The sequence below is a fragment of the Urocitellus parryii genome, chromosome 1, assembly GCF_045843805.1.
Source record: "Urocitellus parryii isolate mUroPar1 chromosome 1, mUroPar1.hap1, whole genome shotgun sequence".
NCBI lineage: Eukaryota > Metazoa > Chordata > Mammalia > Rodentia > Sciuridae > Urocitellus > Urocitellus parryii.
The window spans coordinates 59,673,787-59,701,321 of NC_135531.1; the positions used below are offsets into that span (position 1 = coordinate 59,673,787).

Below are 27,535 nucleotides of genomic sequence, written 5' to 3' on the forward strand. Positions count from 1 at the left end.
TTGATTATCAGCCAGTACTCTAAGCAGTTACACATGTTAACTAAGTTAATCTCAACTCTATGACATATTTTTTTAAATATTTATTTTTTAGTTGTAGTTGGACACAATATCTTTATTTTATTTATTTTTATATGGTATGGAGGATCGAACCCAGAGCTTCGCATACGCTAGTTGAGCGCTCTACCACTGAGCCACCACCTCAGCCCAACTCTATGACATATTAATACTAATCACAGGCTATGGATCTGAATTGTCCTCCCAAAAGTTCATGTATTGAAGGCTTGGTCCCCAAATCAGAATGTCCAGAGGCAGGGCTTTGGGGTAATGATGACTGGATCATGAAGAATCTAATTTTATCAGTGGATTAATCCATTTGATTGATTAATAACCTGATGGACTACTGGGAGGTAGTAGAAGCTATAGGTGGATAGGGCATGGTTAGAGGAAATAGGTCACTGGTGGTGTGTCCCTGGGAATTATACTTGTCTTAAGACCCCCCCCCCCGCCACCCCCCAACTCCCCCCCCCACCTGCTTTCTAGCTGCCATAAACTGAGCTGCTTTCCTCTGCCACTCCACCATGAAGTTCTGTCTTATCTCAGGCTCAAAGCAATGGACCAGCCAAACATGGACTAAAGCCTCTGAAACCGAAACAAATGAGTCCAAATAACCCTTTCCTCCTCTAAATTGTTCCTGTCAGGTATTTTGATCACAGTGACAAAGATGACTAATACAGGTGGATATGATAGATACACTGAGGCACAGAGACCATGATTCAAACACAACTAATCTGGCTCCAGAGTCCACTCTCTAGGTCCCTGCTACAGTGGATTTCCAACAGAAATATCCATCTCTATAAACTGGGGAAATAATCATTTAAAAAACTACATAATAAAGAGTATATACTTGGGGCTGGGATTGTGGCTCAGCAGTAGAGTGCTCGCCTAGCATGGGTGGAACCCAGGTTCGATCCTCAGCGCTACATAAAAATAAAGGCATTGTGTTGTGTCCATCTACACCTAAAAAATAATTTTTTTAAAAAAAGAATATATACTTGATACTTAAGTGAAGAGATAAGAAAAAAGTAAAAATCATATTTCAGTATTATAAAAATCTTAACAGATCTTAGAAAACAGTGTGGGTATAGTATGAAAATATAAAAATGAGATATTTCAGTAGCATTGAGTAAATGAGTTAAAAGAGTCTAAATCTAAACTTCCCAATATCCCTTAAGTAGGTGTCAAGTATTATTTTCATTTAAAAAGCAGATAAATTAAGAAATTTGTTGAATCACTTGCTGACCATGCAGACTTCCACAGTAAATGTCTCCTATACTTGTTTTTTACAAAAAGATGCTATCATGAGCAAGGAAGGAAAAATAAAACAAAACAAAATACCAGAGCTATCCAGTGGTCTAAAAAGAGCATGGTATTTAAAGAAAATAATTATTTAATAAAACTTGCACCAAAATTCAGATACAAAGGGAAAATCTATAAGCAGTTGGTTAATAACTTTTAAAAACTGAAATTTTTTAAACAACAAAGAATCAAATAGACTGTTGAACAAACTATATTATAATCAGTGGAACCAGAAAGTCCTTTAAGGGATTTTATACAGTAGTCAGAGGTTTTAGATCAAGAGAGAAGTGGGGGAAGAATCAAAACTACTGAGCTCAAGCTAGTTGAGGAAATGAACTCAATCAGTTAGAAGGGCAAGGAAGACAACATGTGCTCCGTGGTGTTGGACATTTTGTTGTTGTTGTTTGTTTTTTGGTACTGGGGGACTGACTGAACCCAGGGGTGCTTTACCACTGAGCTACATTCTGAGCCCTATTTTTTTGTTTATTGAGACAGGATCTAAGTTGCTTCGATTCTCACTAAATTACTGAGACTGGCCTTGAACTTGATCCTTCTGCCCCATCTTCCTCAGTAGCTGGGATCACAGATATGGGCCATATGCCCTGCAACACATGGGTTTTAAATCATCCTTGATTTATTGATTAGGGATGGTCTAATTCATCACTTGGAAGAATTATGCCAAGAAGTTAAAAAAGTTTGATTTTCTGGCATTATAAACTTATTGCCATCTAAGAACTGGACAATTAATATAAAAAAAAAAGAAAATGGAAAATAGGTTCTTGAAAAATTAAATAAATGTATTCTTAGAGTACAGGGAGACCTTTAAGATAACTAGAAGGATACACAAATACTAAAAAACTTACTAACAAACATTAAAAAAAAAGTTTGGTAACAAAAGATGTGGGTGATAAAATGTCAAAATTCAACCCAATCTGTAAGCAGGCACTTCTTACACTTCAGCTCATTTAATATTCACAACAGTACTATGAGGTTGGTATCAAATCCATTTTATATATCTGAGGTTTCTAAGAAGTTAAGCAGCCTATTCAGCTTGTATGTGGCAGAGTACATTCAATACCAGATTTGTAATTCCAAAGTCTAGATTGTGCCTGGCAATATCAGCAACCGGGCTATCATTAATGAGTTGCTTTTGTGTGTTACTTATCATGTTAAGTTCTTTAATTGCATGATCTCATTTAATTTTGAGTATGTACTATTATTATTTCTATTTTTGCAGAAGAGGAACAGGCTTAAGTGAACTTAAGCAATGTGTCCAAGGTCACACAGACAGTAATAAGCAAAGCCAGTACTCAACCCCAAATGCATCTGACTTCAGAAACTGATGCACTGAACCACACTGCCGTATTATTTTCAGTCTGTCACCCCCATGAACATGTGACTACCGCTTAAAAGAACTCAACAGTATGTCAACCATGAATGTTGTTGGGCACTCTTCTCTTTACCTTTCCATTCCATGCATCATCAAGAAATGAACAACTTTCTTGATCGGTAAACACTAACTCCCTGGTTCAACAACTAATTTAACCTTCACAGTTGGTCACACTCTCCATGGTTCTCAACATTGACTGCACATTATTATCACTGAGAACTTACAGCTAGATGAGGACTACTTATTAACTCAATATACCTGCCCCTGACAAGTTTCATTATTTCTTCCTCTAATGAGTAGCAGTGTGCTAGTTGTACTAGAAAACAGGACAAGAGGAACAGAATGCAGACTCCTCTGATTAATATGGAAACATAACTGACCACTAAAAAAAAAAAAAAGTCTTTGATGAAAACCAAAACATAAGAACATATTGTTTAAAGTTACTTAATAATTTGTACTACTTAGTAAAGAAGTTAGTAAGTACAATATTCATTGACTCTGCAATTTAACAATGACAGTTTGGGTGAGGAATTGCACTTACGTTCTTTGATAAAAAAAGGAAACTTAGGCAAAGTCAAGTTGGGGGGAAGAACATAAGCATTTATTTCCAATAAATTAAAAGTAAAACAAGCTAGAAAACTGTGGTCTTTGGCAAAATATGATTTAAATTTGTAAAGCAAGTCAACTTATGCTGAGAATGATAACCACATCTTCCTTCAAATGGATATTAAGTCATTCATAAAACTAAAGGCAAACTCTCCTAAAATAAGAAGTCCATGTGTTAAAACCAATATCACAAAATAAGTAAATTAGATTCCTGATTGTTTTAGCATCGTAGTATTCATCAATGGACTTTACTAGTAACTGTCCACTGCTACATTCAACTGGCAAATTATTTATTTAAATAGTTCCATGGACTATTGCCATTGTCTGTCTCAACTCTACTCAAATAGTTATTTCTATGACACAGATTTTTTTAATATTTATTGCCGCAAACTGCCCGGTCCCGGGCCGGCTGAGTCCCGCTCCTGCTGCCGAACACTGCCTGCGGCACCCCTGCTGAGCGATTCCCTGCTGAGCTGTCAGTGCACGCGGGCTTGCAATCTTGCAACCCGGTTGGGCACAAGAACACAAGCCAGTCAAACTGAGACAAAGTTTTATTTAGAGAGAGGCCGTGTGTGTCCCCTAACAGGTGGGTCCGCCACGTGTGTGTTCTACCTGAGCCGAGCGGTTTCCCCTTCCCCTGGAACACCCTCCTACCATCCTTTCCCAACCAATGGGAACTCTCCCATTACAAGAGTGACATGAGTAACCTGAGTCCTGAAAATGGGCCCAGCTAGACAGCATGAGTCCAATTACCATATGAATGTGAATTGCTGGCTGGCAGTCAATAAAATCCAAAGGTGCCTGTATCAATATTTTTGCTGTGGCTCCTAACAATTTATATTTTATTGTAGTTGGACACAATACCTTTATTTTATTTATTTATTTTTATGTGGTGCTGAGGATTGAACCCAGGACCTTGCACGTGCTACGTGAGCACTCTACTACTGAGCCACAACCCCAGCCCTCTGTGACAGATTTAAACGGGGGGGGGGGGGGGGGGGGGGGGAGTCTTCTCTAAGTATTGATTGTAAATTCCATTTCAGAATATTGTCTGATCACTGTCAAATGGTTTCAAGTACTTAATTATTTTCAAAGTACCTCATGTTTTATCTTAGTTAATTTTCAAAATTCCCTGTGAGATGAAGAAATAGTATCAGTGATAAAACTTGCTAAAAGTCACTCAGCAAGTAAATGTTAAGAATTGAGCTGGAATGAATATCTTCCTATTTGGGGTTCAATGTTTCTTCTACTCCAAACTGCTTCTTTAATTCATAGTCCATTAAATATGTACATATGATCAATTAAAAGAGTGACTTGTCTTAAAGTAACATTGCTCTCCACTGTTTATTACTTGCTGCTTTATATGTGGGCAAGTATAAAAGATGGAGACAAATCTGAAGTACTCTTGGAAGACTATGATCTCTCTCAATAAAGTACTGGCTTTGAATGATTAAAAATCTAAGAGCAACAGGCAAGTCACTGATTATAACTGCACTTAACTGAATTTAAGGAACTGGTAAAAGTTGCTGTGATGCAAGTGGCCAAATATTTTTCTGTGAAACACATCAGAAATTACAAATTAAGTCAATAAAAGATTTGATTCAATATTTTAGAATCTACTGTCCTTATTTATGAAGTGAGAGGATACCTGTATAGTTGATAGAACACCAACCTGATAATTTTTTAAAAAAATTAGCAGGAAGCATGAGTAGGAAAGATGGTGGAATGACGGACATCATTACCCTAAGAACATGAAAACACAAATGGTGTGACTCTACTTTGTGTACAACCAGAGGCATGAAAAATTGTGCTCTATTTGTGTAATATGAATTGAACTGCATTCTGCTCTCATATATAACAAATTAGAATTTTTAAAAAAAAGAGAGAGAGAAAAAATTAGCACATGGGGCCCAGGATTATGGCTCAGTGGTAAGCGCTTCCCTCACACATGTTCGATCCTCAGCACCACATAAAATAAATAAATAAAATAAAGGTATAAAAAATTAGCACATGGGGGTAACTATTACAGATCATTTTAGTAACAAGTATGTTGTTTCACTGCAGTTAGTTAGATTGCTCCTAACATTCTGAATGAGAGGGTTCTGGGATTTCTCATTCATATCCAAAACTATCCTTGATTAAGTATAATGTGTTGATTCAACATTTCACGATTCAAGTGAAAACAGAAAAAAAAGAACACAGCACTATGTTCACTGGCAAGGGCTGAAAGAGAAAAGAGAGCAGTTTAAGCAGTAAAACAGAAAGGTTTAAAAAATGGTAAAATGTTAGTAGTCTGATTAGCATTAATGTTTATCTAATTTTTTCATTTCTTCACTGAAATCTCACTCACACATAACAAGAGCATATATTAGTCAGGTTCCAATTATGGGAAGTCAGACACAGCAGAAAAAACTAATGAAAGGAAATCAATTTTTATAATTTTATTTCCTAAGCTGAATACTATTCTACACTACTTGTTGCTGGCAAATAGGAAGATAAGAGTAGAGGAAGCATGGAATCTAGAGTCATATATACAGGGTTCAATCCCCGTTCTCCCAATTTGTCTTTTTTAGTAAACCTTTGTGAGCCACAATTTAGTCATCTGTGAAATGGGTCTAAATGAAAATAAGAAGATTAAATGAGAATATACTGCCTTCACACTACGCTCCCGACTAGAACTGTGCTAAAACTCAGATTTACCGAAGGCAGTTTGTACCATCAGATAACATAAAATGAAGATTACTTACATTATTTAAAAAAAATTTTTTTTTTGGTACCAGGGATTGAACCCAGGGTTGCTTAACCACTGAGCCACATACCCACCCCTTTTTCATATTTTATGAGTGACAGGGTTTCGCTGAGTTGCTGAGGTTGGGTTTGAGTTAGTGATCCTCCTGTCCCAGCCTCCCGAGTTGCTGGAATTACAGGTATGTGCTTCCATGCCTGGCTTACTTATTCTACTTTTGACGATCAAAGAATACGCAACAAAAATGGGCTATTTAACTTGTTTAAATGAGATGATACTATGATCTGAACAATTTGTATCTTCCTAAAATTTATGTTAAAACTTAATCTCTGGGTAGGGCCTTTACCAGGTGATTAAATCATGAAGGCAAAGTCCTCATTGATGGGATTAATTAGTTCCCTTATAAAAAGGTTTCAGAGGGCCTGTTTGGCCCTTTCACTCACCTTCTGCCAAGTGACACTATTTATGAAGCAGAGTCTTTACCAGAAGACATACAACCTGCTGGTGCCTTGTTCTTGGGTTTCCCAGACTCCAGAATTGTGAGAAAAAAGTTATTTATAAATTATCCAGTCTAAAGTATTTTGTTATAGCAACAGAAATGGACTAAGAGAGGTGATATTCTAAATAAATAGAGAAATCAAAAGAGAAATTTTGGAAAAATAAAGAGAAACAAAGAAAAATTGAAATCAAGTGGCGAATATTAAACCAGATATGAATTTAATCAATCTGAAAGAAATACATAAAAGGAAAAACTAAGTAGCTGATCAATGGTGGTGCTCATAGCATGCAAAAGAAGTAAAAAAAAAAAAAAATCACAAGAAAATTCTTTAAAGAAAATACAAAAATGGAAAAAATATTTGCAGAAAATAATGTCATGACAGATGGTACCACATAACATTAAGTTTAGTTCAAAATACAAGAACATACATTCTATAAGTGTTTAATCATTTTTTTCTTTTCCTTGGGACAAAGAAACAATAAGACTCAACCAAGATTAATGAGACATTAAAAATTAGTAAATATAAAAATTAAAATGAATGTGATAAGAGAATCTCAGCTTATGCGGGACACAAGGATAATGCTAATCTACCATACATACAAGTAGAGATACTAAGTTAATAGCCAGGTGAATATCATGTTCTTATCACCATTCATTCCCCTCAATCCACAAAATTGTAATTTATCAATATAAACTTTAACTGTTAATTAGAGAATGGCAATAATAGCATCTAATCATCAGAATGAAAGAAAAGAACATTGGGAAACATCTAATCCTTTTATTTTTAAAAAAAGGGAAAATTAAGACCCACAAATCAACAATATTACAATTAGAAGGAAGAATGATTTCTAATTTTAAAAACCAAATATCTAGTTCTATATTATGAAGTTTCTCCCCACCCCTTCGAATTTTTAATAGTACATTAATTTTCTGAAGGGAATTAGATGGCTTGTAGAGCCCATGTTTCAGGGAAGAGTCTAATGGCAAAGTTTATACTTTGTGACCACAATTCCTAAATAATCGATTAAACCAGATTAAGCACTCAACCCTTCATATGATGAATCCTGGCACACACACACACACAAAAAAGATGAGGTAAATCAACTGAAGTTCCTTTCCTGGAAACATGAACAGAAAGTACTAAGATAATTTACCATTTACCAGTTTTGAAAACAAAAGCTAAAATGTCATAATGTGGCAGGTAGGTAATTACCATGTTCTATAAGCAAGACAAAATAATGCAGGTGCAGAAATTGTAAGCAAGCAGGAGAAATCCAGCACCGAGAGAAGGAAGGAAGGGCTGAGCAAGACTGTATGATCCACCACAGTGAGTACTGCTTCCTGATGATTTTCATTTTCTAATCTACGAATGACTTAAGATAAATCTCTCCCTTTCTTTTAGGCCAACCTGAATGAGTTTCTCTTCCTTGGAGAAGTAAACTGAGGGGATAGAGAAAACCATGAATAAAGTTAGCAGCCAATTCAGGTGTGCACCTTCTTTACAGACAACAGAATTCCTTTCTCACCAACTTTCTATCCCTTCTCTATCCTTTTCCAAGGTTTTGGATGAATGGCAATCACTGCCACTAATATCACTACGGAAAATTGCCTTAATATTTATTTTGTGAAACCTATATGCCAGCGGGAAGTATAGGACAGGAGCAGTTTACCCTAACTACAATGTTAGCTTTCAGGTAATACTTGCTTCTTAAGACACACCACATCTCAAAAGACCTATAACATCTCTCGTGCATTTCCAGGAGGCAGCATTGTTTACAAATGTGATAAATATGCTTTATTTGGACAAGTACAAAAGGGAGATCCAAGCATATTACAGCAATACAAAGTTAGATGCTCTATTAAGGTAGCAATACATGAATAACTCAACCTGGAAAACTAATTTAGAACCGATAGATAGCACAATGAAGAAAAATTCACAAGAGAAAGGGAAAATGCTGAACCCTACAAGTAATCAATATATGTGATAATGAAGTAATGTTTTCAGTCAAATTAGCAAAGACAATATTACAATGATAATATCCTCTGCTGCTGAAGATATGATGAATCAGTAACAAATTACCAATGGCAGTGTAAAACTAATACAACCCTTTGGAAATTAACTTGGCAATCTATGTGGAGCCATATACATCTTTAGACACTTTCCCCCCATGATTACACTTGCAAGACTGTAGTCTAAGAATCCCAAATACTGAAAAGTAAGAATTAATTTCAAATATTTTTATCCCAGGATTATTTCTAACAGCAATAAATTCATCAATAAAAAACACAATATTTAACTTATGGGCTATCATTAATCATAAAAAGATGATTAATTTCTACAATAACATGAAAAGTACATATGCTCAATAAGTGATAAAAGGTAAAAAAAATGCATACAGAGTATAATTATAAATAAGTAAAATTTGTATAAGAAAAAGACCATATTATTAAGTGGAAAAGACTGGAAGGAAATAAAAAGTTAGCAGTATTTTAAGGTACTGGCATTATAGGTGGGTAATGACAATATAGTCTTCTAACAGTACTATTATCAGATGTTATATAGAGAACAGGGCAAAAGACCCATGGAATGTCACTATTTCATGGTACAATGCTTTCTATTCAAAATGATGACTGAGTCATCAAGAAGCTTAAATTACACCTCCAGGGAAAAAAAGACACTTTAAGAAGGCAGGAAGGTATGACATATAGTTTAGAAAGTCTTTTTGTGAAAATGCTTAAAGGTTATGGTTAGGGTGAGGTATCTAGAAAATTCATGTACTTGGAGCAACTTTTTTCCAAATTATGTCCCTGGAATGAGTAAACAAAATTATTTTTTTATTCTTTAATTATTTTTAAAATCTACTTTTGCAAACCACAGAATTATAACAGAAAAGCTATATTATAATTTAAGAGTCCTACTCTCAGTGTTATGAATACTAGAGAACAGAGCTTTATTTTTACTTAGATAGGTAATCACTTATAGGCGATTATTTGTCATTACTGTTTTAATATTGTATGGAAATAATTTTTAATAATGTTATAAAAATAAATTAATGTTGACTAATTTAAATATAAATAGTGTGGCTTGGGAGACTGAGGGAGGAGGATCATGAGTTCAAGGTCAGCTTCAGCAATTTAGCAATTTAGCAGGACCCTAAGCAATTCAGGGAAACCCTGTCTCTAAATAAAAATATAAAAGGGATGGAGATGTGGCTCAGTTGTTAAGTGCCCCTGGATTCAATCCCTGGTTAAAAAAAAATAAAAGTAAATAGTTAACAAATATATACAGAAACAGTAATACTACTACAAAATTAAAACAAGAACAAATGACAAAATTTCACTGAATTTGAATTTCAAAAGAAATAACAAGCATCTTTCATCAATTTCCTAATTTTCAAAATACTGATGCATAACTCTGGAAATAACATGTAGGAAAAAAAATAGCCCAAACAACATGTTGGACCAAGAAGAATTAAGAAAAGAAAACCCAAAGATATAAAAGTGAAAAGCAAATAAAAATGAATTTAAGCTTAGAAAAGAAAGCCTATAAATCTTCTAAAATGGTTTTTGAGACTTCTGCAGTAATAAGTTCAACAGATTTTCTCAATAGTTATAACCATAAATATTTTAAGAAAAAACTATATTCTATAAGCATTATAATAAAATCTCTATTGCAGAAATAAATTATAAGTAAATAGGCATGCCTACAAATAAACTTATCACTTAGCATACACTGAACTGAAAAAAGTTAACATTCTAGTACTCTTTTTCTTAATAATCAACCACTGTGTAATACACCATTTTAATCCTATTTTAGGAACATATTTCATAAATAATTTAAAATTAAGACCTTAAGAAAACAGCAAATAAAACTGTTCATTTAAGATTAAAATATTGTTAGAATCATCAATGGGTTATTCTTAACGTATTTTTCTGCCTAAGGAAGCAAATACAACAAATGGAAAGAGATGGAAAGAAAATGTACATTTATACTTAAAATGAATGGTGTAGTTTTGTGTGCCTATTTAAGTCTTTTTAGGTATATATCACACTCATGACTATACACTTCTAAGTGCTAGACATAAGGAGTCTAATGAACTATCTTAAAAGCACAAACTATTTACACTGATTCTTAGAAACATGAATTAATTTCTTACAAAATTAGCTTCTCCTAAATCTTCCTGCAGTACGGTTAAGGACAAACACAGTAAGTCTTTACTAATGGTATCTCAATTTACAAAGTAATTTCACATAGCAACTAATCTATATTATTTACAATTAACAAATACTTAATGCCAGCCAACTCTTGATTCTCATCCCCCCAACCTCTCTTTTAAAAGACAGGGGGTCTCACTATTTCAATATGTGGCTCAAAGCTGGCCCCAAAATCCTGAGCTCAAGCAACCTTCCTGCCTCAGCCTTTCAAGTAGCTAGGACATAAACATACACACTCAACTGCATCCAGTTTTGATTATGGAATCTTGATATTAAATAGAAACTAAACATTTATTAAGTGCTTGTATATGTAGTATTTTATAGCTGGAAATTACAAATGTAATTTGTAAAAAGTTTGGAATGAGAGTGATGACTAAGAAATTCCTAGGATTTAAATTATTATTAAATCCAATAATTCAATGTGGCTATGCACTTGATGAATTCAAATAAAAAACATCTGGAGGTTGGGGTTGTAACTCAGTGGTAGAGCACTTGCCTAGAATATATGAGGCACTAGGTTTGATTCTCAGCACCACGTATGAATAAAAATAAAGTTCTATCAACAACAACAACAAAAAAATTGAGATGTTCAGAAGTTTTTATTACCTAGAATCAAAAAATGATTTTGTCTGAAATAATAATTTTCCCCTGGCTGCTGAGGATCGTAACCTTAACTAGAATGCAGTTTGAATATGTATATTGTTTTATAAATAAAAATTGCCGGCTGTGTATCTAGAACAGCAAGTATAAATACCAAAACAAAAGCCCTAGAAGGTAAAGTTAAAACAAAGCTTGAATTTTTATTAGAGCCTTTTACTTTTTAATGCCTCATCAGTTTATTTCACTACTGGTTCTTCTTCTTCTCCCTCAAATTCTTACCCTAAACATTAAAGTACCATACCACTTCTCTGATTCAGAGCTTACTCTCTATACTAAAATACGATTGCAGAAAATTCCTCACCTTTACAGTGCCTCAACTGTTTCAACCTTTATTTATTTGAGTAAGGGGTTGGACAAACAGAAAGATGGTATGTGGGGAGGCAATGAAGACACTTGAACTCACAACCACAGCCTATTTGAAGCTAAGAGCGAGCCCAGTGTAATTTCAGGAGGAATCAAAATACTCATTACAGCTCTGGGACTCAACTCTCCATTCTTTGTACTAAGAAAAGCTTAGCTGGGCAATCTCATACAAATCACTTGTACTCATTTGGTTTATTTCCTCACCTATAAAACAACTAAAGACCATGTTCCTTTCAGCATCCAGAAATAATACATTCAATTGACTGTAAATAATAAATATGCTCTACTCCATACAAAAAAGCCAGCCCTATTTCTTTTCTTTTATACTTGCCACTGAAATTCTCTACGTACCTCCTATCCTGCAGGGAGACTTGTACTCAGTTCAATTGTTCAAGTGTAGTTCTGGGACGACTAAGTTACCTGAGTAAGAGTTACATGTCACTTGATTCTCTGGCAAATACATGTGCTCCTATGCAAGGGCACAGTACTGGGCCTGCCTTAAATAATTTCTTATAGAAGTCACATTCAATAGTAACAATAACCTTTGGTTGCAAATGTTATAGAAAAAAATTGATGATAACTTGGATTTCTATGCAATGAAAGTCCTTTTTCATTATGTCCTCAAAACTGGGTGATAGAAAATTATATAAAACAAAAAATCCAATTGAGCATTCTAATTCCTGTTCTGGAGCACCTATAGTTTTAATGGTTCACTCTTCAATGCTCTTTTCCTAAATTATCTTAATATTTTCTAATAAAAGCTTGACAATCAGCATTTTATAAGTGGAAACAAACTCTAAAACAGATCAGAACCCTTTCGAACAAGTCCATATACTGTTAACTCAATCTTATCAAAGAATTAATCTAAATATTTAATTTTACATTTCTAAGCAATAAGTACCAATAACTCTGAAAACATCATTTATACCAAAGTCTGAAAAAGTTATATAAAACTTGAAATATTATTACTTTTCTTGTTCTTCCTTCTGTTCTTATCAGGATAACATATTAAACAGATCTACCATTATGAAGTACTGCACTACAAGAAATTTAAAAATTTTCCTTTTGATATAAGGATCATTGCCTGTGGTCTACATTTTTGCCTTATCTGTCCACTTCAAATAAGGAATTTTAGATTTTTCCAGGCACTACATGGCAGATACGATAGTGCAGTTAAGAATGCAATACTGGAGTCCCTCTGCTTAGCTTTGAGTTCTGGCTATGTCACTTATTAGTCATGGAAAAATAATTAAACTGTGATCTATGAAATGAGATAATTAATAGTACTTATATCTCGTGGGATTTTTCTCAAATGGCAAAGTTCTAGCTTAAAAAATAAAAAGAAAATACCTCTTTGTGTCTAAAAAGACATGACAACTAAATGTAAAACCCTGCACTGGATTGTGTACTAGCAGAAAACAAAATGGTATAAAGGATGTTACTGGGGCAACAAGCAAAATTGCAATATGGGCCATAAAAAAATTGATATTGTATGGTTTCCTAAGAGAATATGTTGCTCTTATAATACATACATTAAAGTGTTCAGGGCTAAAAGGCAAAGATGTAAGCAGCTTACTTTGGTCATCATTCAAAAAAATTAACAGCATGGCAGGAGTGGACAGTAAACAAATGTAACAAAATGTTAAAAATTGGTGAATCCAGGTGAATTGTGCATAGGAATTCTCTGAATTATTTCCACAGCTTCTCTTTAAAATTTAAATCATTTTATAACAATATCTTTAAAACCCTACTTTAACCTTGTTCACTCTCACACCTACTCTATTTCTCTACTCTCCTCTACTCAGAGAAACATTTTAAAATTGTGCATAGTCACTGTGATACCTTTCTTTATTTTTTTTCTCCTTTTTGTGGTATTTGGGGTTAAACCCAGGGGTGCTTTACCACTGAACTATACCCCCAGCCCAATTATTTTTTTATTTTGAGACAGGGTCTCACTAAGTTGCCCAGGCCAGTTGTAGAATATGTGATCCTCCTGTCTAAGTCTTCTGAGTAGTTTACCATACCCACCTTGTCTCCCCTTCTCTACTTCACTCCTGAGAGGTGGATTTCCTTGTTGCCAAACCCAGTGATTTCTTCTTGGCCTCGTTTTATGTTCTTCACAGTGCTGAACACAGGCAACCACTCTTTCACGTCTTAGCTGATGACACCATGTTTTCCTTATTTCCCTTTATTTCACTAGCTGGTCTTTGTTACAGTCTTCTTTACTGGCTCCCCTTATCTCTAAGTACCCTGGGCCCCCTTTCTTTTCTCTACCTATATCATCTCATCCAGCCTGTGCCATTAAACAGCATCCCGAATTTCACACTGAAGTATCTAGTATCTTACAAGACATATCCATTTGTTGGTTTAATGGGCATATGGGCATCTCATACTTTGTTGGCTGAAATAGAACTTTTTTTTTTTTTTTTTTAATCCCAGAGGCATTTTACCACTGAGCTCCATTTCCAATCCTTTTTAATTATTTTAAGACAGGGTCCCACTAAATTGTTGAGGCTACCTTGAACTTGCAATCCTCCTGCCTCAGTCTCCAAAGCTGATGGGATTACAGGCATGAATCACCATACAAAGCTGAAACTGAACTCTTGTTTTCCTTTCTCCATCCCACCCAAATCTGTTCCTCCTCCAGTGGCCTATTATCACTAAATGCTACCAGCTTTCATCCAGTTGTTCAAGCCTTACTAAGTGGTCATCCCTGAATTCCCTTATACCCCTCATCCAAACAGTCTACCAGTAGTATCAAAATATGCTTTTAAAATACACCTGGAACCTGACCATTCACCTCCTCCACCTGGGAGTTCCAGAGGCCATGCTGAGAACATAATCTGCTACAATAGATTTCCTGCCTTCTATTATTCCTTTATAGCAAAATGATCTAGTTAAACCTATAATTTATCATGTCTTCCCATCAAAATCTTCCTATGGCTTCCCATCAAAATCTTCCTATGGCTTCCCATCACACTTAAAATAAAACATTATATATCCTTTGATAGCCTACAAAGCTATGTCTAATCTGGGTCAATGCCTATCTAGATTCATACTCTATAGTCTCTGGATTCCCCTTGTTTATCATTCTCCAGTCAAACCAGTTTTCTTGCAGTTTCCTGATCATGCTAAGCTTGTTCTGAACTAAGAGCCTTTATTTTTGCATGCTCTTTTCCCAAATACATATATTGCTCACTCCTCCTCCTCTTTCAGATTGCTGGTTAGGTATGGCATTTTAGAAAGGCAATGTGCTCCTCCCTCTTCACCCCATTACCCTCCATTTTCTTTCACTGCTTTATTTTCTTAAATATCTGTTTGCTTTTCCTCTTGCTTCATTTAAAAAAATCTATAAATGAAAAATTAATGTGACTACTTTTCATTATTAAAGAAATAAGAAAAGTAAACAATATGGATGATAATCAAGCTCCTTTTAACTACCTCTTGTAATCCTGTCCCCTCTGACCCAGCCCAAGGTATTCTGGTATTCATTTGATATATATACTTGGAGAGCTCTTTCTGTTCTCTAACAAACTGTTTTTCAAAATATGGCTTGGTTTTCCAAGCTATTATATATGGTCTATTTCATTACTAATTACAGTAATTTAATGATGAATACTCAACCTATTTAAAATTTTGTACCACAAAAGTTCCTTTTAAAAAATATTTACTGAAAGCTTACTATATTATAGACACTGCTATAGTTGCTGTGGATACAGCAATTAGTCAAAAAAGGAATTTGCCTTATTAGAGTTCGCATTCTTGAGGAGGAGAAAGACAACAAGAATAATAAAATAAAAACTTTTTCTGAAAAGAGCCGATAATAAATATTCAAGCTTTGCAGGCTACATATGTTTTGTATATTCTTTGCCTTGTTTACAGACCTTAAAAATGTAAAAACCATTCTTTGCTCGGAGGCTGTACAAAAATAGGCCAGGGGGTCCAGCTTGTTGGTCCCTAATATAGGACATTAGAATTCGGTAGGTGCTGTGTAAAAAATAACAATGTATCCAGGATGGATTAGGGCAGGTCCGGGAGGAAACAGTAGTATTAAACAGAGGGTTTAAAAAAAGGTAAGATCTGAGTAAAGATTCAGAGGTGAGGTTACCAAGCCAAGTAGATATGGTTAAGTACATTCCAGATAGTAAAGATATAGAAATGAGGCCAATGAGCAAGGAGGGAAAGGAGTAGTAGGAAATGAGGTAAAGAGATAAGGAGAAAGGGTAGCAGGTTGGGCAGATCATATAGAGCTTTACTGGTCACTTTAAGGATTAGACTTTCTGAGTGAAGGAGAGAATATCCACTCAAGCTGCTATAATAAAAAATCATTATTCCACCGTTCTGGAGTCTGGGAAATCCACAATCATATTTAGAATCTGGTCTGCTTTCTGGCACACAGAAGGCTCCTTGCTGTGTCCTTCAAGGGACAAGAGGCAAGGGATCTCAGGCAATTTTTATAAAGGGCACTATCCCTATTCATGAGGATTCCACTGCTGTGAACTAATCACCCCCAAAGGCCCTTTTTCTGAATATTAGCTATCACCTTGGATGTTAGGACTTCAACTTATAAGTACAGAAGGATGAATACTTTAAGACCAGAGTAGGAGCTACTACTTGGCTTTGAATAGAAAAGTAAAAGGGAACAACTGTCTTAGTTCGCAAAAGGCTTAACTCTGCTACTGAATTGAGAAAATACTGCCCGGAGGGGCTAGAATAAAATGGACAAATCAGGTAATAACATATTACCATAATCCAACAGGTGATAATGATAATGATTTGGACTAGGATGATGGTAGCTGTGGAGAAGCATGGTAGGATCTTGAATATATTTTGATAACACAGAAAACAGTTTTTCCTGAAATGGATTTTAAGAGTGAAAGAAAAAGTAAAATCAAGAGTAACACCTTTTTGGCTTGAATTAATTAGAGGACAGAATTGCCATTTACAGCAAAAAGGAAGTCTGTGGTTAAGTTTTGGAGAATAAATTTATGAGTTTAATTTTGGATATGCTGAGTTTGTTGTCTATCATTTTAACATTTAGGTAGAGATGTTGAATAGGCTATTGTACATATGAGACTGAAATTAGGGAGAGAGACAAAAGATCTAAATTTTGGGCATCACTGACATTTAGAAGGTATTTAAAACCATGGGACTGAATGAGATTACTAATGGAAGAAGTGCAAATAGGAACAAACAAACAAAACAAAAAAGGACTGAAACTTAGACATCTCTAACATTAAGAGGTCGGTGAAGAGCAAAGCAAGGGAGAATTACAAGGAGCCAACTTTGAAGTAGGAGATAACCAAGAGTTGTGTGGCATCCTGGAAAAAATGCAGAAAGTGTTTTAAGACTAAAGGGAGCAAAGAGCTGTGTCAAATGTGGCTTAGAGGTTAAGCACAATGAAGTGAATCAGATATTTGGCACTTAGCAATATGGAGGCTACTGAAAAACCTAATGAGACAGCTCTGCAAGAGTGGTGCAGGCAAAGGCCTGACTGGAGAAGGATTAGTAAAGTGCTGGAGAAGAAACCAATAAATTGGGGAAATGAGTAGTGAACCTGTGGGTTCCACATCCATTGATTCAACTAAAAGCAGATTGGAAATATTAGGAAAAAAAAAACAGTGTTTATATGAAACATAATACAGACTTTTCCCTTATCTTTACTCCATAAAGACTATAACAACCATTTACATAGCATTAGGTATTATAAGTAATCTGGAGATGATTACAAAAAATCTGATAGGTTCTATGCAAATATTATGCCATTTTATGTAAGGGACTTGCCAAATATGGATTTGCTACCCTGTGAGGCAGGTGTCCTGGAACCAATCTCCCACACATACTGAGGAATGAGTGTAATAACATGTCTGTTGCTAGTAGAAATGATTCAATAAGAGAAGAAAATGGGTGATGTAAGGGAGGCTAAAGCAATGTCCTCAAAACATTGCAGATGACAACAGGAGGTGTTAATCTAAGGTAACAGGCAGGAAGACAGCACATATTACCACATATACTAGCAGGTTTGTGGGGTGGTGAATCTATGAAATTCTTTTTTGAAAAAATATTTTTTTAGTTGTAGTTGGACACAATGTCTTTATTTTATTTATTGTTACGTGGTTCTGAGGATCGAACCCAGCGCCTCACATGTGCTAGGCGAGTGCTCTACTGCTGAGCCACAACCCCAGCCCTGAGTCTGTGAAATTCTAATTAATTTTTTTACAAAGTAGAAACCAAGGTCATTAGCTTAAAGTGAGGATGGGAAGAGAGTTATAGGACATCTGAGGAAAAGAAAACATAAAAATAGTCACTAGAAACGTGGGAGAGTGAACAGACTAGGAAAATACAGGACTACCAGGCAGCATGAAGGACCCACTTGAGGTTTGTGGTCATGTATGATTGTGTACTTTTTTCTGGCCACACTCAGCTACACAAGCAAGCACACTCAAAAAGCTTGGTTTTTCTGGGGCTGGGGTTGTGGTTCAGTCATAGAGTGCTCACCTAGCATGTATGAGGCATTGGGTTCAATCCTCAGCACCAAATAAAAATAAAACAAAGATACTGTGTCCACCTAAAACTAAAAATTAAACATTAAAAAAAAGCTTGGTTTTAACTATAACCCTGGTCTTGCCAAACAAGCAAAGAGTAAGGAATGGGATCCAAAGCAATTAACCATGGAATTTAAGCTGAGTAAATTCCCCATGAAAGGAAGTAGAAATATCAAGAAGGTAAGTGAGAGCAATAGTAACAGGATCAATGGACTGGAGATTCCATTCAGAGCAGAAGATGGTTAGGGTTGAGGCAAAACTAGGAAGCACTGGTCACAGAGTAGAACAACATGAAATGGTAACTTTGGAAGCATGACAGTTGTTGACAATACAAAGAGGATATCTTTGTGGAAATGACTAGATGAGATAGGGTAGATGGGAAGAGCACTGAAAGAGATGTCTAGGGAAAGAGGCCAGGTATTGGAAAGATCTATTATTTATATATATCTCCATTTTATTCATTACACACGAACACACACACACACACACATTCTAGATCAATATAAAATTCTGGGTGGCACTTGGGCCTTTATGATATAACCCAAAGTCTAGGATTTTTAGGGAGAAAGGAGAGAAAACAGTCTGAAAGCAGCAAGGAGATTAGTGGTAGACACCTTTCCCCTCTCCAGGAACAGTGGTAAGGAAAGCTATGTAAACAAACAAACACATAAACAAACAAAACCAGGCACAACTACACAGTAGAAGAGTAAGATTTGAATCAGAAAAAGAAAATGAAGGGAATATTTAAGAATAGGTTGAGACTGGATTTTGCAGATGATGGACAGTAAATTCCAAAGGGATTGAAGAGTTGGAGAAGTTTTTTGTTTTGTTTTAAAAGACAGAGACAGAGAAGACAGACTTAGGGGAAAAGAATGTGGGACTGGGTACTGGGGGTGAACCCAGGTCCTCAGGTATGCTAGGCAAGTGCTCTACCACTGAGCTAAATCCCCAGCCTTCTTTTAAAATTTTTATTTCCAGACAAGAATCTCACTAAATTGTCCTGGCTGGTCTTGAACTTGTGATCCTCCTGCCTCAACCTCTCAAGTTGCTGGGATTGTACTCGTGTGCCATCACACCCAATAAGAATAGGCTCTGATGAATGGAGTGCAGGAAATGAAAAGTGATCTGAAAGTACAGAGGCTCTGTGGTTACTGACAAAGACATCCTAATACACAACAGCTTTTGATATACCATGTGTTTCTCTAAGAAATGGAAACTGCTAAGTCAAACATGATTTTACTTTACAATTAAAATAGTTGTAATGATTTATCCAAATTATCCAATTTAGAGTTTCCCTACAAAGTGTCAACATACTAGCAAAACATTTTAGTATGATAGGAGGAAAAATACTGCTTTATTTTGTATTTTCCTACTGGTAGAGCATTATTTCATGTTTACTGACTAGCTCTACTTTCTTTTCTGTGAACTTGCTCATTTAAAAAACTGAATTGTTTTTTTCTTATTGATATGTAATGCTTTAAAACTATTTTATTCTTTTCTCAATGGTTCATACAAATAATGAAATTTCCTGATTTCAAATCTTTCAAATGTTTCATGTTAGGGCAACACAAGGCTCAGGAGGTTGTCTCCTCCACAAATCCCTCTGTGCTGTGTTTTAAAGAAAGAAAAATTAAATTTTTATTATTAGTAGTAGTAGTAATAGTATTGTAGACAGGATATCTCACTATGTTGCCCAGGCTGCCTCAAACTCTGCACTGTATTTTAGAAGTTGTCTAAGGCCCTCCAGTCAAATCTGGCGACATCCATTAGTTTTCTCACCTTCTGCCTGTGTTGTACTACAATGGCAGAGTTGTTACGGCCCATGAAGTAGAAAATATTTATTATCTAGCCCTTTACAGAGAAAGTTTGTGGATCCTGCTCTATACTTTTCAGGTCCCTGAAATGCCTAGTTGGCCTGCCACTCCTCCACTCTCTTCAAGGAGTCTACTGTAGCCCTCCTTGGGGCCTGTACAGATTTATATCACAAAACCTGTGCCTGCACTCAACTGTTTACATCTCTCTCCCCACTGGTACAAAAATCTATGGAGGACAAAAGATAATCCTGGCACTAATAAACGGAAAAGTCTTTTGTAGTTTGTCATCTTTCCCTCTTTTCCTATGTTCCAGCTAAAATAAACAACTTACATTTTCAGTTTATCGAGTATTTTTCAAAAACACAAATGATCAATGGTTCCAAAATTTTATGTTCATTTCTTTAATATCTGGTGGATACCATCTATTCATAATCATTTATTTAGTATATATTCATGATTTACTAAAATACCTCTCTTCTCTAATGCCTTCCTCAGTAAAGACAAAAGCAACGGGACGTTGACTTTCCGAGATGAACAATTTCATCTATGGTAGGATTTATGCATCTAGGATAAAGATAATTATTTTACTAAAGTCTTCAGAGTTCATTATAAAATGCACTCAAATCTGTATGTTTTAGTCGGGCGTGGTGGTGCCCGCCTGTAATCCCAGAAGCTCTGGAGGCTGAAACAGGAGGATCAAGAGTTCAAAGCCAGCCTCAGCAATTTAGCAAGGTTTTAAGCAACTCAGTGAGACCCTGTCTCTAAATAAAATACAAAAAAGGGCTGGGGATGTGGATCAGTGGTTAAGCACCCCAGAGTTCAATCCCTGGTATCAAAAACAAAAAAAAAACAAAACAAACAAACAAACAAACAAAAAACCAACAAATCTGTATATATTTCTATCTTTGCTTAATTTTTCAGTATAAAATTAGTTCCCTTTATTCTCCTTACCTGGAACATCTCCATTAATTTTTTTTGCTTATTTCTCCACTAAGAATTTCATCAACTTTACCAGGGATTTTACCAAGTGTATTTTTCAATTAATTATTTAATGGGTCTTTAACTTCTCTGAGTCACCAAATTTAAACAAATTTTGATAATTTCTTTTTTCATATTTGTTCTGATATCATTACAAAGAATGTTGCATCCTAAAATACTTACTGCATTGATTTTAGAATCCTGTTTTATATATTCATTAATAATTTTATCTCATTCAGGTAAGGATTTCTTTTTATTCTTTCCTAAAATGAACATAGAAAGTAAAGTTCTATCTGGTTTAACTTTGTGACTCTTCATTATTTCCAGCTCAATTAACTATCTCAATAATGTGGTCTATAATTTATGGTTACTTATATAAGATTCTGAATATGTATAGTATATAGGCAATACAAAGTAAGCATGCACTTTCAATCAGGCAGATCTAGATTCAGATTCAGGCTAGAACACTGAGAGGGCAAAGTACTTATCTAATCTTCCTTCTCCAATAAGTAAAATGGAAGTAACTTCCATTTATACCAGAGGAGTATAAAAATAATGGTTGTAAAAGTAACAATGTATGCTAAAATGCCTAAGACATTGCAAGAAAAAAAATGCTAATTCACTCTTTCTTTTTACCCCAGTTCAATAGGGTCAATAAATCTGCGTTGCTCCAATTTACTTTAAGACCATTTTTATATTTCTTTAAATAAAAGCAATTTGGCAATATAGACCATAAACTTTGGATGATCACATACTTTGCCCTAATATTTTCACTTTAGAGAAACAATACAAAACACATAAATTGTTTTATGAACAAACATGCTCACTGTACTCTTTTATAATTGAAAAAAAAAAAGCTCTTTAATTATGAGAGAGTCACACAAACATTACTTGCCCATAAGAAAAGCTGACAAAATAAGTCAATAGCATAATAAAATGCTTATGATGCCAGGTTAAAAAAATACAAAATTATTCATAATAGCAAAATCTTAACTGTATTAAAAAAAATCAAATAAATTCAGAAAATATATTGGAGGAAAATGCAACCAAAGGGATTAATAGCAATTATTGCAAAGTCCTGTTCCTGTTATTGGCAAGTTTTATTATGATTATTTTCAATAGTTTTCTGAAATTCTTATTTTATGATTATTCCCTACAGTTTTCTACAGTAATTAACAATGATAATGACATTGATGAGAACAGCAGCTATTATTTATGGAACAATCACAATGCCAGGTGCAGTTCTAAGAGCTTATTGTATTAACTCATTTAATCCTCATAATCATTAGGAGATGAAAAATTGCAAGATGAAGTAACTTGCCCAAGGTCACACAGATAATTACAGAGGGGACCAAAATCTGCATCTAAGTAGTATGGCTCTAAAATTTCTTTTCTAACCTCTACACTATAATAAGAAGTTTTGCTTTGTTTCAAAGATTTAACCATTAAAAAGGATAACATATCAAGATAGGTATGACAGTGGTAAGCACCTATAATCCCAGCAACTCTGGAGGCCAAGGCAGGAGGACGGCAAGTTCAAGGCCAGCCTCAGCAACTTAGAGAGACCCTTGTCTCAAAAAAACAGAAAGGGCTGGGATTTACCTCAGAGGTTGAGTGAGTTTGGGTTTAATCCCCAGTACTGCTAAAACAAAAGGCATATAACAATCCAAACCTATTATCTTCAGTTGCCAGTTTTCTTTTAGTACTGAGTTCAAATATTTGCTCTGCTATTGAATGCCTCTTCAGAATAAGATGTGGCCACCATTCCTGTATGGGTTTATCTATTCCAGATAATTCCAAGACAAATCTGCAGCCCTTATTTCCTATTTCAATATCTTACTTGACAATTCAGACTTCTGAATACTAACATTATTACTTATTACACCAACTGACAGTACTTCAAAGAATCCTACCTAGTATACAAGTCTTGGAGTAACTCAAAGTTGGCTTTAGAACTTCTCTTAGAAGAACCCCCACCTATTTAACTATAAATCATAGTTACTGCTTTTGCAAACATCTGTCTTCCATTGTATTCATTCTCTCTGCAACCCAGTAAACCCCTCATCTACCAATACCCTCCCAGAAATCTACCATAGCACTGGCTAAATAGGACCAAGAAAGCGCCTCAACACCTGGGGAATTCCACTCTTCCTTTTTGAACATGACATTGTTCCCCATTGTTTTTGAAATATCATCAGGTAATTAATAAAGCGAGTCTCTCTCGATTTATCACTCTTTTGATGGTAAACCAAACTATTTAAGGGTGGAAAATGGATCTTTCCTCAACTAATAGGTATTTAAAAATTAATTGCAGGAATATTCATAATTTTTATACCCTGGCCAATAAAAATAACTTCCCCTTACTGCTCTCTCCTCTCTTCAGTTCATATCTGATAAATTTATTTCATTACTTATGTCACATGGCTTGGTTTATAACCTGATATCTTTTCTTTAAAAAAAAAAAAAAGGTTTGGGGGCTGGAGTTATGGAGTTATAGCTCAAGCGAGAGCTTGCCTCGCACATGTGAGGCACTGGGTTTGATTCTCAGCATCACATAATTAATAAATAAATAGTGTCCTTCTTAAAAAAAGTTTGTAGAATCCAACATGATTAACAAACACAAGAAATTTTTCTAAATAGAAGAGGCATACATTTCAGTTCATTTGGCTTTTAGAAAAACTGAATTCATGTTATAGCTTTAACATTATATAATTAGGAAAAACTACAGTCATAAGACAATGAATATAATAACAAGTGATGATACTGGAAAATTTTATAATCAGAATATTTTTACCAAAATCTTATTCTGCTCACCTTATATAATGGCAAATGGCTTTGGGGACTGGAGGTAGGAGTATAAAAATTTTTTTCCTATGTATTTTGGTGGGGAAATTTAATAATTTCCGGAAAGAATAGAGATAAGAACCACATCAAGGCTAATCCAAGCTGGAGGATCATTTTAGGAAAAAGAAAATGGAGGATTAATAGTTGAATAGGTTTTAGTTAAATTACACGAAGTAAAAACTCTACTGTCAAACTCAATGCATTTGCCAAGAAACAAATCTGCACCTTCAAACTAATTTCTTTTTTGCAGTTGCAAGTTTCAGCTTGGTGCAGTCATTCTAGAACAATTGGGATATAGGGTAGGGGAAAAGTGGAAAACAGAATCCTTTCTCAAAAAACTGAATTCCGTGTTTCACCGAATACACTTCCTTATTACTGCAATATGAAAATATGGATATAATACGGAAACTTGAGCTCCAGCAAGTACTTTTATTGTCTTAAAAACGAGCACAATTAGACAGCCATTTTACAATCGTAAAAAATCCAAATATCTGCTACACCAAACATCTTGCACTTTTATCTTTTCTTGGGGGAGTGGGGGTTAGCTTCTTAATACAACTAACAGAGTTAATTAGCAGAGAGCTTCCAACTTCAAGTTTCTACATTTATATCCGTTGCTGAACCAAATCGATCAGTGATTAGGATAACAGATTTAAATTATAAGCAATATTGCAAAATTCAGTTGATTTTTAAAATAGGTAAACAGCACGAGATCATTTTTAAAGGAAAAAAAAAAAAAAAAAACAAAACAGCCACTCCAAAACCAGTCTGCGGCGGCCAGTCTGCTCCTCCGCAGCTGTTCCCGGTTGCGTGTACACGTAGGAGTGGAATAAGTGCAAAACCCACAAAACCACGCAAAACGCGTAGTTACAAACAGCAAAATCATGTTTACATGCGGTGAAGCCAAGAGGCCCCGAGGGGAAAAAAAGAGCGGGGAGGAAGGGATCTGCCCTCTGAAACCAAGGTGTGCGCGGACCTGGGACTCCGGGGCCCAAGGAGCCAGGCGGGACAAAGACCGGCCCACGTCGAGCAGCGCCCGGCAGTGGCGAGAAGCAGCCGTCCCAGGGCAGCACACTACCGCGCCCAAGGGCTCGCAAACGCCGCGGCTTAACAGGCAGGGGCAAAAGCTCCGCCGGGCAGCGGACCCTCGCCTCCCGCAGCCTATAACGGGCCCTGGGACACCTGAGGAGCGTCGCCTCCCACCCTTACCCCGACCCCAGGGCGCCCCGGCCGGCAGCTGTTGGGCTTAGAATCGCGCCGCCGCCGCTGCCGGGCTCCAAACGGCCAGACAGGCTTCGGGAGGGCGGGCGAACCTGGCACTTTTCCCCACCGCGCATGAGGCAGCTTTGGAATACCCTGTCTCCGCTCCTGCCCGGGCCGCGCACCCTCACGCCACCTACCCGGTCCCACACCATCCCAGAGGCCTCCGGCGCTCGGGCCTTCTGCCGAAGCGGCGCTGCCTCCCGTCCGGGGCCCGAAATGGCTGCGGAACAAAGAGAATCTGGGCTCGGGCGAGCGCCGGTCCGATTGGCCGGGGGGCGGGGCCCGCCGCGGGAACATTCGGCGGCGGTCGCCTTGGCAACCGCGGCGGGGCTGGGAAAACTGCGGCCTGGGCCTGCGGACCTGTGGGCCTGCGTGCCTGCGTCCAGCGTCCAGCGGCGCGCGACAGCGGTTTCTAAGCGGGTTCTGCAGCCTGGGATCTGGGCCCTGTGCTGGGCTCACAGATGCTCGCGCCCCCTGCGGCCGACGCGCAGGCCGGAGCCTTGGCTCTTGAATACAGCCACCGAGACGCTGCCCCGCACCGTGCGCCAAGGGAAAAATGGCTTGCAAGCGTGTTGCCTGGGGCCTTTGCGGTGCCTTCCTAGGAGGATGACCCTACCCCAACGAACTTCTGTGCCCCAGCATAACCCCCAAGTGACAGCCGTGCCCTCGGAGCCTGTTCAACACCGAACATGCCGCGTATCCCACAATAATACAATTCCAACTTCGCTGGTAAAAAGCAGAAATTGCATTGGGAGATAAGGTGTGGGTGCCTGCTTAACACAAGATAGGCTTTTGAGATATGCTGTAGCTAGCACAAAATTACTATATAGTTCCAGCTAAATAATTTATAAAATTGTTTTACTTCTCCAGGTGTGTATCTCACATAAGACTAGTATCTCGTTCATAGAAATTACAAGCCTTTCTCCCCTTAACCAGCCATCATAAATTAAAATGTCTTTTTTTTTTTCTGAACAGAAAATAATTCAAAATGGGAGAGGTAGACATTTTTATACCCAATTGTATCATGGTAATGAATAGACATATGTCGGTTCCCTTCCCCCAGATCATTCTTACATATAAATTTACTGTATATGAATATTTTAAAATGTACATAGGAGGTGGTCTTTATTTCCTAAGGAGATGATGATGCCGGTGACAATATTCCTCATGATCAACGTGTGTAAAAATGCCAGCAGTTTTAACTATCTTACTTGAAAGTGCTGTGTATGTTCTGAGGATGTTTAGCAATTGTTACCTTCCAGGTACAGTCCCGATAAAACTGCAGTAGGTAGTACTAGAAAAATAGCTGATTTGTTAACAAGCCTGCTAATAATTTTCATCTGGATTGGCCACCATTTTACTGGAACAACTAGTTTATTTAACTTAAATTTTGAGACTGAAGAACCATTTTTAACATTGAGAAGTTGAACATAGCAAGACAAAATATTATAAATAACTAAAACACTTATGACTTCAACATTTTCTAATGTTAATTTAATAGCAATTGGATTCAGTAGTGTGCACGGGAAGAGACCCCCCTCCAAATAGGTTATTAAGAAAAGCAATTTAATGTGACCATTTTAATATGGTAGTTTAGCATGTCAGCAGGGACATTTACCCAGATAAGTATATTTATCCAAATAACAGTCCTTTTTTGCACACTGTAAAATTTGCACTGTGGAGTAGGGATCTGTATAAATCAGGGAACATAAAGTGTCTGCTTTTTATTTTGCTAAAGACTAAAAAAAAAAAACGTAGTATTTTTAAAAATCAGAAGGAATAGCAAATAATGACATGTAAAGAACTACTAACAATTAGTAAGGAATTCACCTGATTAATACTTTGGAAATAACTGAAATGAGTTGGAGGGGAGTGAAGTATTATTTGGCATGTGCAAGATTTATTGGTTAAAATCTTTTGAGAGAAAAAATTTTGATTATCAGATATAAAATCGAGACTAGGCAAACTAGATATTCTTTTATAAAGCTTAATTGAAAACGATAAAATAGTTTTGTTTTGAATAGAAATGTTTACACATATAGTATTTTTGTTTCTATCTTCTACAATTAAAAATACATGCTTTTAACAATAATTCTTACCATTGATAAAGGTGTATTATTTTGTTTTTCTTTTCCTACTTTTTTTTTGTTTTCTCTTTGCACCATTTGCACATATAATGGCAGCTATCTAGTAGTGTTATCTCTTCATACCCAAATACAGTATTGCAATGCTCATGTAATAAAAACTTTGAAGAAT

At 36.1% G+C, this 27,535-nt stretch overlaps 1 protein-coding gene across 3 annotated transcripts in view; it reads right to left on the minus strand.

The window, feature by feature from the left end:
• The window catches only part of Tnpo1 (transportin 1), an 84,886-nt gene extending 59,390 nt beyond the window's left edge, over positions 1 to 25,496 (minus strand). For 2 of the 3 annotated variants that reach the window (XM_026393255.2, XM_077795993.1), the window contains exon 1: positions 25,417 to 25,496. In XM_026393255.2, the coding sequence (XP_026249040.1) occupies positions 25,417 to 25,431 (15 nt within the window). In that variant the 5' untranslated portion in view covers positions 25,432 to 25,496. The remainder of the gene's footprint in view (positions 1 to 25,416) is intronic. The other variant, XM_077795994.1, reaches the window with a different exon arrangement.
• Positions 25,497 to 27,535: the final 2,039 nt, after the last annotated feature.